This window comes from Mobula birostris, chromosome 6 (assembly GCF_030028105.1).
Source record: "Mobula birostris isolate sMobBir1 chromosome 6, sMobBir1.hap1, whole genome shotgun sequence".
Lineage (NCBI taxonomy): Eukaryota > Metazoa > Chordata > Chondrichthyes > Myliobatiformes > Myliobatidae > Mobula > Mobula birostris.
Genome location: NC_092375.1, coordinates 164,830,820 through 164,848,077, shown reverse-complemented (window position 1 = coordinate 164,848,077; position 17,258 = coordinate 164,830,820). Strand labels below are relative to the sequence as shown.

General features: G+C 39.2%; 1 protein-coding gene across 1 annotated transcript in view; it reads right to left on the bottom strand.

The window, feature by feature from the left end:
• The window catches only part of ttn.2 (titin, tandem duplicate 2), a 391,135-nt gene that overhangs the window by 325,776 nt on the left and 48,101 nt on the right, over nucleotides 1-17,258 (bottom strand). Inside the window, exons 30-38 of the mRNA XM_072261778.1 lie at nucleotides 14,901-15,164; nucleotides 13,892-14,152; nucleotides 13,507-13,767; nucleotides 13,088-13,348; nucleotides 12,842-12,983; nucleotides 7,290-7,458; nucleotides 6,934-7,165; nucleotides 3,810-4,094; nucleotides 3,258-3,383 (exon numbers count right to left, since the gene is read on the bottom strand). Coding sequence (XP_072117879.1) covers nucleotides 3,258-3,383; nucleotides 3,810-4,094; nucleotides 6,934-7,165; nucleotides 7,290-7,458; nucleotides 12,842-12,983; nucleotides 13,088-13,348; nucleotides 13,507-13,767; nucleotides 13,892-14,152; nucleotides 14,901-15,164 — 2,001 coding nt within the window. The remainder of the gene's footprint in view (nucleotides 1-3,257; nucleotides 3,384-3,809; nucleotides 4,095-6,933; nucleotides 7,166-7,289; nucleotides 7,459-12,841; nucleotides 12,984-13,087; nucleotides 13,349-13,506; nucleotides 13,768-13,891; nucleotides 14,153-14,900; nucleotides 15,165-17,258) is intronic.

Here is a 17,258-nt window from a genome sequence, read left to right as displayed (position 1 = left end):
TGCCAAAAAGTTAACTCGCAGGTTGAGTCAGCAGTAAGGAAGGCAAATGCAATGTTAGCATTCATTTCAAAAGGACTCCATATAAAAGTAAGGATGTAATGCTGAGGCTTTATAAGGCATTGGTCAGACCACATCTGGAGTACAGTGAGCAGTTTTGGGCACTTTGTTTAACAAAGGATGTGCTGGCAGTGGAGATGGTCCAAAGGAGGTTCACAAAAATGAGCCCAGGAATAAAAGGTTTAACAAATGAGGAATGTTTAATGGCTCTGGGCCTGTACTCGCCAGAGTTTAGATTAATGAGGGGGGAACCTCATTGAAATCTATCAAATATTGAAAGGCCAAGATAGGTTGGACATTGTGAAGATGTTTTCAATAGTGGGAGAGTCTAGGACCAGCGGGTACAGCCTCAGAATATAAGGGCTCCCTTTAGAACAGAAATGAGAAGCAATGTCTTTAGCCAGAGGGTGGTGAATCTGTGGAATTCATTGCCACAGTCATCTGTGGATATACCGGTTTTGAGGCATTCCACAATGAAATGTGTATAATATATGGGAATTAGTTGATAAAATAAACCCACCACAAGGTAGTAAGATTAGCATAGGGATATGTTCTGACATGGATCAACAGTGAACCTTTAACACAACTGACAGATCATGAAACTTCATCTGATCTGAACTGGAGTAAACAACAGGAATTCTGCAGATGCTGGAAATTCAAGCAACACACATCAAAGTTGCTGGTGAATGCAGCAGGCCAGGCAGCATCTCTAGGAAGAGGTACAGTCGACGTTTCGTCCTGAAGGGTCTCAGCCTGAAACGTCGACTGTACCTCTTCCTAGAGATGCTACCTGGCCTGCTGCGTTCACCAGCAACTTTGATGTGTGAACTGAAGTAAATTTAGTTTAGTTAAAGTTCACAGGGTATATCACACATATCACAATCCCACTAATGGTTAAACTTTTGAGATCGCATTTAGGTTTCTTAATATCACTCCAATGCATTGCAGATCTCTCCTACTTTTATTGGAAAGCATTGGGTGTATATCACAACATTTAATAACAGCACAAGATAATACTCTTACATAGCCTACAACATCCTGTAAAGGCACAGGTATGTGGCTTCCCACAAATATGTGAAAAACAGTAATCTGAATCTGCAAACTACAAGATCAGAAAGGATCTGTTTGGATTCCCTGGACAGAGGACATAGTCTAGACTCCATATCAAATAATTATTGAATTGTCAGTTTGGTTTATAAGGGGAGTGGGATGAAATATTTAATCATAGCTGTTAAATCTTTTATACCTGATAATAATCCAGAAATGACCTGATGAGTCCAGTTATAAACCCAATATTTTAGTGTTCCTTTTAGACAGCATCCTACAACCGTTCCACTTAGGAAAAGAAATGAATGTATTACAAAATTATCAGAATTATCATAGTGGCAGGTGTTAGAAAATTTGGTTATGATAATTAAAATTAATTTGTGGATTAGATTTTAATTCATGTGTGAAGGTCATGGCTCAATTGATCATGGTGATCCATTTACTATATCTTACAATGACTGTAAAACAATGAAAAAAATATTTCAAAAGCTAATGTAAAAGGTTCTTCTAGGTAAGAACAGGAAAAGATGATTATAAGTGGCTAATGTTATGAAGAATCAAAATATCAGTCATTTGGAGATTGATTTCTGGAGGCAGCTGCCTTCAGCAAGAAATGCATTAACTTCTGATGAACCACAGGTTGGGTTTATAACTTGTCACATATATCTAAGTTACAAGAAACCATGTCTCTTATCAAAGCAGTTCTTAAAAATAGACACTGTAAACTAAGAAAGCTACCAGAAGAGTAATTTTCTTTCACAAACAAGATTAACTCGAAGATATCATTAAAGTTATCTGCTGTACTTCAAAGAAACTCTACAGTCTGATCAAATGTAGAATTTCCATGGAGTTAAAAAAACTTCCTGAAGTGCTAATATACTTAGTCGTCTTCCCTACTAAAATAGCTTTGTTAATAAAATTAATGACACAGAATTAACAGTATTAGTTCGATTAAGATTGATGTTTATAATGAACAGACTGGGCAATGATAAATATAGAGGCTTGTGTCTATAGTAGACACAGACAAGATTCTCTTACATTATAGACGTTGGGCGTGGAGAAGTGGTTTAGAGGTAAACTTTGATAAAATGAAAATAACAGTTTGATTAACCTTTGCAGATGTGATCCAGTTACTTTATTTGACCACTGAATATGTTGGATTTCGAATTGGAACTAGAATTAATCATATTAAAGAGTACAATACAATTAAATGTCAAGACCTGTATTAGACAATTAGCACAGAAAGGCTGCAGTAATGTATGGCATTTTTTAATGTTTGGAATATAACCCCACGTCATTTTTTCTTCTAATAGTTTTGTTATATTTACTTCACAGTGGTTTTAGTTTCAATAAACTTTTTGTAAAAAATCTCCTATTGTGTTGCTCTATGAGTCTGGGATAGAATACAGACTCGTGCTACAGTAAAACATACAATCAGTATGCTAAAGGGAAAAATAAAGAAAGAAAGAAGATGCCTGTTGAACCGGAATAAAAATATCAATTGTTAAGTTTCTTGACTAATGTATTCTTCCAGAGAAGAGATGGCAGGGAAAGATGGGAGAATCTAGAGGAGAGATGAGGGGCACCTGCACTTTTGTATTGTCAATACCTAACCTAGACTAGGTACCAGATGTTTTATATTTGCTCACTTGGTAGGCTGTGCTTCCTAGACCTTTTAGGTTTGTATCACAAAGCAATGAAAAATGAAATCACCCAGAACAATGTACTTGAATTAAATTTGAGTCATTAATGAAGATTGCAAACTTCATAATATGGTAGGCAAAAGTGCTGTTTCTTTGGAGTTAAGTGGCATTCATTGAAATATGATCAATAATCATTTTAGAGCTGCAGTTGGGGATTACAATCACCCTTGGTATTCTAGTCCGAGAAGAAGTAAAAACAGACATTTTGACTCTCAATTATTAACCAGTAAACCATTTTAGTCTATGTCACTGCATAGGTGATGGGTCAGCACAGGTAAAGCTTAGTTGTTACCATTAGTACATTAAAATGATCTAGCTCGAACATGTAAATTCAAATAGAAGAGTAAAAAAACACTTTGGAAACCAAACACAGCAAAAATTAACAACTCAGGATAAGCAAGGGGTAAACTAAAGTGAGACATAATGCTAAAGTCTGAATTTACAGCATACCTGTTCCCGTCAAACGGCACTGAAATTGAGCAGAATGTCCTTCACTGGTGGTAGTATCTTGGATTGGACTTACAATGACAGGTGGATAAACAGGTACTTCGACCTCAGGGGAAACTACCTCTGGAACTGAAAATACATAAATAAATTAATTGATATTAATCTCTAAGAAAGGTTATTTAAAATGACTTAAGAGTGGTAAGTACATAGACTATCATAGAGCATAGGTATAAATCAAAAATTTTAAAAGAGAAGTGGTAACTATTACAAACATAAATATGCAAAATACAAAGCTGTTATTTAGAGAAACATATGAACGGTATTTAGGCGTCTATAAAAGCACATAATAGGTATTAAACAAGAAAATCTATTTTCTTTCTTTTTTACTCAAAATATACTGCCACGTTTACTACTAATCATGCATGCTAAATACCAATTTCATCTCCTCTTTCTGTGTGCTCCTCAGGACAGGCAGTATGTACTGTCTATATCACAACAATTTCCTACGTACCATAGTACTGACATGAAAATATGCTGAGTAAACTTTAGTTATACCTTCAACATCAAGTGAAGCACCACTAACAGCTACTCCAGCTTCATTTTTTGCTTCACAAGTGTAGGTGCCAGCATCTTCAGGGAATGTTTCAATCAGTAACAAAGTATATTGGTTCTCATCATGAAGTATCTTGCGTTTAAACCCTGAGAAAAGCTTTTGACCATCTTTGTACCAGGTTACTTCCAATTTTGGTGTGCCAACTATTATACCACAAAATCGAGCAGGTTCCCCTGCTTTCACAGCACAAGGTTCCAGTTCCACTGTAAAGGTTGGTGGTTCAAGAGCTAAAATGAAAAAGATCAACATGTAAGCACTTTATTTCCACAAATTAAGTCATTTTTATGGTCTACTTTCATAGATGCAATGCTGCCTGAAGCACATGCCATAAATAGAAAATGGTAAATGCTATGTTAAAAATATCAATTTACAAAACTGTGAATGAAAAAACTGACACGAAGAGATGCTTTCGGGGAATAGTTTTGTTTACTACTAATACCTTATATTCAATGTCAGTTAACCATTTCTTTGCATTTTCTGAAACAAATTAAGATTTACTTGAATAAAGTATTCACTGATATTAATGGCCTATAGCTCAATTTTGGCATGAGCACAAAACAGGAAAAGCAGCGTATAGCCCACTATACTATCCACACATTTTTCCATTCTGTAGGCATCAATGGATAGGAATATCAAACAAATATAAATAGACTCACTAACAGCCATTTTACCAACCCTTGCTTGCCAAAGATGAATCAAGGAACTGAGGATGCTTTAAACACTTCTCACAGATTTTACAATAATATTAAAAAGGATCACAAAAGCACTATGCTCTGTCTAGTGAGAAGCAATCATGATTGTCCCACAGAAACATTGTTGATATTTAGACCTAATCTCATCAACTCTTTCCTGTCCCACACATCTTGGCTCTGTCAGAAGATTAATAATAAATACCATTCTGTTATATTATCCTCAGGAATAAAAGTAGACTACATGCAAGGCTATTGCAAACCACAATATATCGTAATTATGATTAATTAAAATTACATTCTTCTTTTGACAAAAACCTCATGTCACAGCTAGCAACATCTTGCCTTTTACTTAAAACTTCTGGCATAACTGTAATTCCACATTTCTGCCTCAACATTACTTTCTGCCAGCTAAGAAATCTACTTCCTGTTTCTTACTAAAATATCGTCTGTTTCGACCCTTGATAACTGCACTGACTGACTCTTTGTCCTCTGTCTTTCTGAACTTACCATTTCAATTTTTTCATAAATTCTACTTCTCTATCGTCAACCTTTTCTTCCACATAAATTTTCTAATCCATATACAGTGCAACTTCTTTAAAACTATTATGGCTGCCAAATCCTTGCGTGTTTTATCATTTCATGGACACTATCCCTTTCCTTCTAAACCTGGAAAAAATCTCTCAGGTTACTTACATTTGCAATTTAAAGGTTAATTACCTCACTTTTCACCAGTTCATCTGCTGAGACTTCTTCCATTTCTGATATTCTGTCCTCACCTTTTCTCTCATCTATCAGGATTATCCTCATGTGATGAGAATACACATAAATTAAGATGTCTGCTGGCCTGGGATAGCACCAGTGGCATCAGCAGTTGGTCTGCCACCTGTCCTCAGGGGATGGATAGATAAGGCACACAATGAAGCAGCATTTGGAGGTGTTAATGAAGGAGCCATCAGTCTGGGTATTGTCAAGATCGGCTCCCTCTTTGAACCCTGAACTGTTTGAAGTGATGGACAGGCGATCTGGAGATGTGTAATGAAGGGATGGGAGAGAGAGCTGTCTAGAGCGGCTCCCACTTTGAACCCTGAACTGTTTGAAGTGATGGACAGGCGATACCCCAGCAAGGGGATAAAAAGGGACAGGTTCGCTAAGGCAGGACACACGACACTCGAGGTAATGAGACCCTGGAAGCGGTGCGCCTCTCACGAGTCGGTGGGAAGTACCGGGCCGCAAACGCACAGGGTGGAAAGGTACGATCAGCGGGAACCCGGTGTGTGTCCGCCCTTGCTTGGGTGCCGGGTTCACTGTAGAGGATCGACCGCATCTGGCGGAGGGGTCACAGTCGGTGACCCCAGGTGACATCACAAAGGACTCGCCCGAAAGCTGCTTGTGAGCAATATCGCAGGTCTGTGAGTGGAAGTCGTTCTGAATGATCAGTCGTTCTCGTTCTCTCTCTCCCTCCCCCCACGTTGTCCATCGCCATGGCAACGATTACTGCGAACTGAACTAAATTGAACTGGACTTTGTGTCACTTTGAAATTGGTCATTTACCTCTAGACAACAATAGAGCTTGATTGATCCTGTTATCTTAATTCTGTGCACATGTGTGTTTATCATTGCTGAACTGTTGCATTTATTATCCTTTTGATTACTGTGTTGCTTGTTTCTTTAATAAAACTTTCTTAGATCTAGTAATCCAGACTCCAACTGAGTGATCCATTTCTGCTGGTTTGGCAACCCAGTTACGGGGTACGTAACACTCAATGTTGGGATTCCATCTCACTGATGTCATCTGCTTCCGCCTATGCCTCTAGTTCTGTTCACTTGCTGTCAAAACCCTCAACCACTCGCTTACAAATTCAAAATGTACCTATACAATGCACTCCCATTGTGTTCCCATTTTAATCTCCGTAAACCATTAAATCCAAATCTCTGACAAAACTCTGTGCTCTTTCTTTTGAAAAACACCCAGACGTAACAGCACTCCTGTATATCTGATCCACATTGGCTCACTTATTCTATAAAGCTCCAACTTAATATTCCCACTTTTATTTCTTTATTTCATTTCATACACGATATTACAATCCCCTTCGATCCTTTCCACCAACTTCAAAACCACAAATATTCTTCAACTCCATTCCCCTGAGCTCCATCCACTCACCATGTACTTCAATTAAAGTCCTGCTGTTACCCTCCAGAAATTCTAAGTATCTCCATTTCCTACTATCATTTTTAGATTATCCTTATAAACTAAATCAATGAAAGACCGGCTGTTTAACATATTCCTATGTCTGATTAAAGTAATCTCAAAGCACTTTACAGAGTTGAAAGCTACTGCATTTTAGCAACAACTTATTGGTATGTTTGTACGCACCATTAATATGCAGTGTCACAGTACTTCGATTCTTTCCAGCAACAAAGACATATTCTCCAGAATCAGAAACTCTTGTTTCAGTAATAGTCATACGATGCACACGTCTTTGAATTATATATCTGTATCTTTCTTCAAATTGAAAATTGATTTCAATTCCATCCTTGAGCCACTGAGCCTCAACATCATCTTCATTGACTTCAAATTCAATTACAGCTCGCTTTTTCTCAACAACCTAATTATGAAGAAATATTTTGATAAAATTAATTGTAAAATAAATGTCTGTCTGCATGCTCATTATCAGTTACTATTATACATCTTATGGCTGAGGATTCTAAGTAAAAAGAAACTCATTATACCTGAATATTCGTGGAAACAGGTTTTGAAATCAAAATGTGTCGTGCTTCCACATACAATTTAGCAGTGGAAATACTTCCACCTGCTACAGCTGAATACTCGCCAGCATCAGACATTTTAGTAACAGGAATGGTGAGACGATGGATAAATGTTTCTTTATGAATCTTAATTCTGTAAGAAATGAAAGTGAAATAGTAAGTTGAGTGTTTTAGACTTAGCTTAGAACTTGAGACTAAAGTGACTAAAAGTACAGCTAATGTTGGCGAGGTCAATAGATGATGTAGAAGCTCAATTAAGAGGAATGCTTGGAGTTTCGAGATGGTGTAAGGAGATTGGAGGAGATGAATTAAATAAATAAGAGTGTGAATTTTATGAAGTTGGACATTTATAGGTAGGAAAAATGGCATGTAGAGCTATTTTGCATAATATACTATAAAGCATATTGTGAGACAAAGGTGCATTTCTGCCTCAAACTAGATCTGCTTTATTCTCAGTTGGACAAATTAAGAAACAAGCAGCCCAACAGAATGTTCTCTTAGAGAACTGCACCAGAGGAAGCCATGTAGCCTAGTATTTGTGTATTCAGAGATAACAGGGCTATTTCCAGGCTGTGACAGCACATCTATCTCCAGTGTAGTATTCCTCCTATGTAACCAGAGACCTGAGTTAGAATGTACTGACAACACACACAAAATGCTGGTGAAACACAGCAGGCCAGGCAGCATCCATAGGAAGAAGTACAGTCGACGTTTCGGACCGAGACCCTTCGTCAAGACTAACTGAAAGAAGAGACAGTAAGAGATTTGAAAGTGGGGGGGGGGGGAGGGGGATATCTGAAATGATAGGAGAAGACAGGAGGGGGAGGGATGCAGCTAAGAGCTGGAAAGTTGATTGGCAAAAGGGATACAAGGCTGGAGAAGGGAGAGGATCATGGCACGGGAGACCTAGGGAGAAAGAAAGGGGGAGGGGAGCACCAGAGGAAGATGGAGAGCAGGCAAGGAGTTATTGTGAGAGGGACAGAGAGAAAAAAAGGGGAAAGACAATAAATAAATAAATAAATAAATAAATAAGGGATGGGGTAAGAAGGGGAAGAGGGCATTAACAGAATTTAGAGAAGTCAATATTCATGCCATCAGGGTTGGAGGCTACCCAGGTGGAATATAAGGTATTGTTCCTCCAACCTGAGTGTGGCTTCATCTTGACAGTAGAGGAGGCCATGGATAGACATATCAGAATGGGTATGGGACATGGAATTAAAATGCGTGGCCACTGGGAGATCCTGCTTTTGCTGGCGGAGCGAGCGTAGGTGTTCAGCGAAACTCCTTGCCTGCTCTCCATCTTCCTCTGGAGCTCCCCTTTCTTTCTCCCTGGGCCTCCCATCCCATGATCCTCCCCCTTCTCCAGCCTTGTATCCCTTTTGCCAATCAGCTTTCCAGCTCTTAGCTTCACCACTCCCTCTCCTGTCTTTGCCTATCATTTCGGATCTCCCTCTCCCCCTCCCACTTTCAAATCTCTCACTATCCCTTCTTTCAGTTAGTCCTGACAAAGGGTCTCGGCCCGAAACGTCAACTGTACTTCTTCCTATAGATGCTGTCTGGCCTGCTGCGTTCCACCAGCATTTTGTGTGTGTTGCTTGAATTTCCAGCATCTGCAGATTTCCTCGTGTTTGCGTTAGAATGTACTGACATAGCACATAGGGCACAAGCACAGTATACTGTAAAAGTATATTGGGAGGCAATTTTGTACTCTCAATGCCTCAAATATGTGCAGGTGATGAGGATACTTAATTTATGGAACATAAGATAAGATAAACAGAGGCCTTCTAGGGGACTGAGGTGACTGGTGATAATGGGCCTCCTGCTGGTACCATCATCTAGATAACTGAACAAAGGGATGCTTTAGCCATAAGATCACCAAACACTAATTAAACACAACAGTGTATAGGCCATTTGATAATTATGTCAGGATGTCACGAAGATGGCGTCAGAAGCGACTGATCAAGGGCTTCTTGTTCTAGTGTTGGCTAAGAAATGACAACTGTAATTTGACAAAGATGCTGTACCAAAAGTGTATAAAAATGCCATGCCTAGAATATAGAATAGTACAGCACTGGACAGGTAATTTGGCCCATTATGCCCTCCTCCTGTTTATCAGCCACATCCTTCCATTCCCTTCATATTCACATGTGTATCTAAAAGCTTCTTAAATGTTACCAAACTGCTTGATTCACTACCCATGATTACCCATTCCACGCACCGGCAGCTCTGCATCAAAACATGCTCCTCACATCACCATGAAACACCTCCTCTCTAGTCTTAAAAGCATGCCCTCTAGTGTTTTTAAAAATGCAAACACGAGGAAATCTGCACATGCTGGAATTTCAAGCAACACACACAAAAGTTGCTGGTGAACGCAGCAGGCGAGGCAGCATCTCTAGGAAGAGGTACAGTTGCGTTTCGGGCCGAGACCCTTCGTCAGGACTAACTGAAAGAAGAGCTAGTGAGAGTACTAGCTCTTCTTTCAGTTAGTCCTGACGAAGGGTCTCGGCCCGAAATGTTGACTGTACCTCATCCTAGAGATGCTGCCTCGCCTGCTGCGTTCACCAGCAACTTTTGTGTGTGTTTCCTCTAGTGTTTGATATTTCTAACCTGGAGAACAGACTCTAATCATCTATCCTATCTATGCCTTTCATAATTTAAAAAAATCTCTGTCAGGTCTCCCCTCCACCTCTGATATTCTAGGGAAAACAACCCAAGTTTGTCCAACCTGCCCTCATGGCTCATACTCTCTAACCCAGGCAGCACCCAGGTAAAGCTTCTTAAAGCCTTTTCTACAACTGCCCCATCCTTGCTATAATGGAGCGACTAAAACTGCGCAATCCAAGTGTGGTCTGACTAAAGGTTTATATAGTTATTCCATGACTTACTTACTCTTACATTCAATACTCCTACCAAAAAAGGCAAGCATGGTATTCCATACACCTTCTTTACCACTTTATCCACTGTGTAATCATTTTCAGTGAATAACAATCCTGGACCCCAAGATTCCTCTGTATCCCAGCTATTAAGTGTTCTCCCTATGATCTGACCTCCCAAAGTGCAACACCTCACACTTGCTTGGATCAAACTTCATCTGCCATTTTTCTGCTCATGTCTGTAATTGATCTATATCTAATTGTATTCTTTGATAATCCTTTATACCAGCCACAAATTTACCAATCTTGGTGCCATCCACAAACTTGCTAACACACCCATCTACACCTTTATCACAACCATTAAACAGAAATCCCAGCACTGATCCTTGTGGAACATCACTTGTCACAGACATCCAACCAGAATAACAGCCTTCCACCCCTACTTTGTCTTTTAAAGGCAAATTCGTTCTGAATCCAAACTTGCAATTCACCCTTGATCCTGTATATCATTATCTTCTGAATCAACCTACACTTAGGGACCTTGTCAAATACCTTAAAGTCCATGCATAACATCAACCGATCTATCCTCATCAAGCACCTTTGACACCTCAAAAAACTTGGTCAAGTTTGTAAGGTATGATCTGGCCTGCGCAAAGCCATGCTGTCTGTCCCTGAGTATGCTATGCCTTGCCAAATGCACATAAATCCTACACTTCAGTATCCTCTATAGCAGCTTCTTTAACACTGATGTTGTCATTTCTCTTTTTGAACAAAAACACAACATTTGCTGTCCTCCACCCTGCTGGGACCTCACTTGCCACTGGTGAGGACACAAAGATCCTTGTCAATTGACCTATTAATCTCCTCCCTTACTTCTTTCATTATTCTGGGAAAGTGTTATCAGGCTCTGGAGACTTTTCCATTTTAATGCTTTCCAGATAATTCAGCGTTACCTCCTACTTAATCTCAAAAAGTCCCAGTACATTAGCATGCCTCACTCTGTTTTCACAATCCGCAAATTTCTTCTTCTAGGCAAATACTGTCTAGTATTCACTCAGTACCTCAGCCACCTGCTCAGACTCAAAGCACAATTCCTTCTTTTACCCTTCAGTGGACCTAGCCCCTTCTTAGATTTCCCTTTTTACTTAATCTAAGTACAAGATGCCTTGGGATTATCCTTGACCCTACTTGCCAAGGACATCACATGGCCTCTTTTGCTCTTCCTAGTCATCTGCTTGAGCACATTCCTGCACAGCCTAATTTTCCTTTTCCTTTCAAAGTAAATTTAGGATTTCTTGGGCCATCCCAGCTTCCTTTTCCTTACCATCCTTGTTCTTCCTCCTTACCAGATCATGCAATCCTGATCTCTAATCAGCTGGTCCTTAGGCAACTCAGACATGGACTTATCTATTAGCAGCTGCTCCATATCAATGCCTCTTAGTTTGTGCCCTGTCCTCTCAAAATGTGCCCTCTCCAATTTAGTACCTTCCAGTAATATCCAATTTTATCTTTACTCATAACTATCTTAAATAATGAGTTGTGGTCACTCTTCACAAAATGTCCACCCGCTATCTGATCTGTCACCAGGCCTGGCTCACTGTGCAACATTAGGTCCAGTATGTTCCTGTTTCAAGTACTTCTCTTGGATGCACTGAAGAAATCCATCCCATTTAAATTTTTTGTACTAAGGAAGTTCCAATTAATACAGGGTAAGTTAAAGTCTCCCAGTATGACAACCCTGTTGTTTCTCCACCTTTCCATAATCTGTCTACACATCTATTTCTCCACTTCTGTTAGGAGGCCTATAATACAATTCCATCAGCATAATTATACCTATCCTATTTCTGAACTCCAGCCAAATTGCCTTCATGGATGAGCCCTCCAGTAGGTCCTCCGAGTAGGTTGTGACATTCTCCCTTACCAGTAGCGCAAACCCCCCACCTCTTTTATCCCCCTTCTCTATCACGAATCAAACAATGAAACCCAGGAACACTGAGCAGCCAGTCCTGTACTTTAGACACATAATCTCAATAATGACAACAACTTTGTAATTCCATGTACTAATCCAGACTCCTTACCGAGAATATTCCTGGTGTTGAAATAAACACACTTTAGAGCATCAGACTCGCCATTACTTAGCAAGCCACCTGATGAGGATATTGGTTGCCTACATATTCAGGTGTAACCCATTTTGCTTGTACAGATCTGTACAGATTATTGTACATGCAAGAGAATGTGCAAACTGTACAAGTGCAAACAGTGGTAAGCAGGTCTTCTTCCCTCTCTGTGTCTGTCTCAGTCTCTCTCCCTCTCTTCCCACCCCCCTCCATTCTGTCTCTCTCTTTCCCTCTGTTTCAGTCTCCTTCCGACATGTGAAAATTATATCAATGCTACTGACCAGGAAATGGATTTACATGAGTAATTGTCATTTAAATTGAGGATGGTGGTTGGCAGCCGGGAGAACAGAGTGTTGGTGAACCATTGTAGCAGCAATATTGTGAGGAAGGATGAACAACAAAGTTTTACAAAAGTTATGGATTTGAGGTTTACAGAGGGAAGTAATAGGAGGCCATCAGGGGGCCTTGGAATAGCTGAATTTTGAAAAAACAAAACAAACTTTTCCATAATTTATTTACTAACCTGTCAGATGGCTGTATTTCCTCTCCATCCTTCAGCCATTGTACGGTAATGTTGGGTTCTGAAACTTCACACTCAAAGACTGCTTTCTTCTTTTCAGTGATTTTGATGTCTTTGATATGTTTTCTAAATTCAATTTGCCGAGCTACAGAGAAAACATGCTAATTAATACAGTGTGGTGTTGGTTAAACAGCTTCAAATTTATATAGTATCAAAACAGAATCATAAACAAATGACATCAGTTATTACCAGTCACATATAAATTCGCTGCAGATGATGCTGATCCAGCAACAAAACTGTATTCAGCTGCATCACCAAAATGAACATTTCGAATTGAAAGTGTGTGTGTTGATTGTTTGGTCTTTAGTTGTGTTCTCTCAGCTGATTTGATCTCTTTACCATTCTTGAGCCACTTATAAGTAATACCTTCAAAATTCACCGTTACTTCAAAAGTAATTGTATCTTTCTCTTGTGCATTCATATCTTTCAACATAGATGTAATTAAAATAGCTAAAAAAAGAAAACCATGAGTTAGATAGCAATTAACTTGGCATTTTAATTATCATTACCAATTTTAATAGTTAGAACACATCTAAAAGTTTACAAATGCAATAATTCAAGATTAACTCTGAACAATGGATACACAGACTTCAATGAGGAAATCTTACGTTTGACTGTCAGAGTAGCAGATATTTTGTCATTTCCACAGATAAAGGTATACTCTGCAGAGTCCTCATGGCTTGTGTTCATTATAATTAGCTGATGGAGTTTGCCTTGCACGACTATTTTGAACTTGTCACTCATTTCTATTTCTACACCATTTTTCAACCATGTAGCTGGGACATTGAAATGAGACACCTCACACTGAAAAGTTGCAGTTTTTGTCTCTGGGATCTCAATGCTCTTCATAGTCTTGGTGATATGTACAGCTTGAAATAAATTTAAAAGAAAATTAGCATACAAAAATAAGTGAATCTTTTGAAATTATGGATTTTAAAATGTTGTATTCAATTTGTTCTTTGGTGATCTAACAAAATATATTTGCACACTCACATTCAACATAAAGTTTAGCTTTACATTCCAGTTGCCCAATAATGGCTGAGTACTCGCCAACTTGCGCTGGGGTGATATTCTCCAATATTAGTTTGTGAACTTTTCTCTCTGAAACTACCTTACATTTGTTACTTGGCTTGAGTTCGACATTGTTGAACATCCATTTTACTGGCATATTGTCATGTGACACACTCAATTCAAAAGTAGCAGTAGAATTTTCCATGGCGGTAATATCTTTAGGTTTCTTAATGATCTTGACAACTAATAAAACAAAACCAGAGTGTTATTTAATGTCTACCCATTCAGATAAATGTTTTAGATTCAACCAAAACACTGACATGAACAAAAATCACGTATATTTTAATAACTTAAGATATGCAATGTAAATAGAAATAATTCTATTATCTTCAATTTTAATTAAATATTCACATTAGAGAAGCACCTCAGCACACTAGATGATGCACCTCCACACAGCCTCAAAGAACTAGGTTTGATCCTGACCTCTGGTAATGCCTATATGAAGTTTGTAGATCACTTGGACTTTTCCTAGATAATGCCATTGTCTCTCACATCCTAAAGTCATGCCAGTTGTTAGGTTAGTTGGCTACTGTAAATTGCCTCTAGTGTACCTGGGTGAAAGGATCATTCGTGGCGTTTCAATGAACATGTGAGAGAATATGTCACAGGAGGTAAATAGAGGAACGCGACTGATGAAATCACTGCGAGAGTTACCCCAAGTTAAGAGAAAGTACCATGATATAAAAATGGTTGAGCTGATACTCAAAGCTACGTCAATAGGTTGTGTATGTACATTTTAATTAACAAGCCAAGACTTTAGTATGCCTGGCAAATCTATATTATCGTGCAAGACTCCCAAAACATATTTACGGTACATGATATGAGAATTCACTAACATCTTTAGGCATATTGTTGTAATTATAACATTTAATAATTGCTTGATTCAAAAGAATGAGTAAACCATGAAAGAAAATAACATTTCATTATTCACCTTCTACATGAAGTCTGGCATTTGCTGACACTCTGCCAAGTTTGAAGTTGTACACAGATTCATCTGAAACAACGCACTTCTTGATTTTAAGTGTATGCAGAGTCCCATCTACAGTAATCTCATACTTGTCACTTGGTTTGATTTCCTCCCCATTTTTAATCCATTGGGCTCCAGTAATATTAGCATGTGTAAGTTCCAAAGTAAAGACTGCTTCATGGGTTTCTGTGACAGTCAGATTTTTCAAGGTCTTCTTTATCTTCACGGCTTTATAAAGAAAATTTTGAAAATACTTATTTACAATAAAACTTTAGTAACCCTTAATTGACCACGAGTAACTGTAAAGGAGAGGGAAGTGTTAATAAATTCTTTTGTAATGTTAAACCTTACTTCTAATTATTACCCATTATCCAATGCAAGAACACACAACACTACAGAAGATAAAGCAACGGCTTTTTTTATTAGTAGCTCACTACTGGAGAGAGAGCACCTGGGCACACACAAGTGGTCTCTCTCCCTGCACACAGATACAGAGTCTTTTCATATCCTTTTTGTCACGTAGCAGGAAATTTTTAGCTACACCCAAAGTCACATGCCCAGCAACAGTGGTATTTTAAGACAAAGAACCCTTGGTTGCCTTAATAGGCCAAAGGTCATCAACCTCTGACAATGTGTAGGATGAGATAGTGCCTCATTTTTCAACTGTAGTTCCACATTTTTTTGGACAGAATTACCACATCCCGTTCTGCAGGTTCACAAGCCAGCAGAGCTTAGCTTGAAGTCTAATTTTTACATGTCAGCAGAACAAAACCCTTTACCATCTCAGTAAGATCAATTGCTACTATTTAAATGAAACAAAAGATGTTAAAAACACCCTGAGGTTAGAAAGCATTTGTGAAAGAAAAATATAGTTATCATCAGTTATCATTTCAGGTCCATTATGTTTCCAGGGAATTGTGCAAAAGAGTGTAAGTTAGTTTTAAATTGTAGAGAAAGTGGAGGGAGATAAAGGGGACAAATGAAATATCTGTGATAGGGTGAGGGGATAGCCTGAGGAAGTATTCTGGTCAAATTGGCTAATGGGGACTGTTGTTGGATAATATTTAATGTGTTGCAGATCTCAAGACTGTGAGACATGCCCAGCAGGACAGAGTATGCTAATTGAAAGAGAGAAACTGAGCCAAAGACATAAATGGATGACTTACAGGAGAAATAAACAGTTCTGATATACATGGAGGAAGTGTTACCTGAAGATGGAGAATTCTATACAGCGCATGAAAGGCTGCTACGTGCCCAAAGTGAAGATTATGCTCAAGCTTATGTTGGGCCTAAGTATGACAGTGTAAGAGACAGGAGACAGAACAAAGATATGGGTGCCACAGAAGTGTGATGGTTAGCTCGATGCTATTACAGCTCAGGGCATCAGAGCTCAGAATTTGATTCCAAGGTCCTCTGTAAGGAGTTGATCCCCTTGGAATTTGTGTGTTTTCTCCGAGTGCTCCAGTTTCTTCCCACAGTCCAAAATTCATAGTGGTTGGTAGGGTAATTGCTCACTGTAAATCATCCCGTGATTAGTCTAAGGTTAAATCGGTGATTGCTGGGTGGTGTGGCTCAGCCTATTCCATGCTGTATAGGGAAGAGATTGCTGAGCCTCTGGCTGGGATCTTTATGTCCTTGCTGTCCATGGGAGTGGTACCAGAGGATTGGAGGGAGGCGGATGTTGTCCCCTTGTTCACAAAAGGTAGTAGGAATAGTCCGGGTAATTATAGACCAGTGAGCTTTACGTCTGTGGTGGGAAAGCTGTTGGAAAAGGTTCTTAGAGATAGGATCTATGGGTATTTAGAGAATCATGGTCTGATCAGAGACAGTCAGCATGGCTTTGTGAAGGGCAGATCGTGTCTAACAAGCCTGATAGAGTTCTTTGAGGAGGTGGCCAGGCATTATAGATGAGGGTAGTGCAGTGGATGTGATCTACATGGATTTTAGTAAGGCATTTGACAAGGTTCCAGGTGGTAGGCTTATTCAGAAAGTCAGAAAGCATGGGATCCAGGGGAGTTTGGCCAGGTGGATTCAGAATTGGCTTGCCTGCAGAAGGCAGAAGGTGGTGGTGGAGGGAGTACATTCAGATTGGAAGGTTGTGACTAGTGGTGTCCCACAAGGATCAGTTCTGGGACCTCTACTTTTCATGATTTTTATTAACGACCTGGATGTTGGGGTAGAAGGGTGGATTGGCAAGTTTGCAGATGACACAAAGGTTGGTGGTGTTGTAGATGGTGTAGAGGATTGTCGAAGATTGCGGAGAGACATTGATAGGATGCAGAAATGGGCTGAGAAGTGGCAGATGGAGTTCAACCCAGAGAA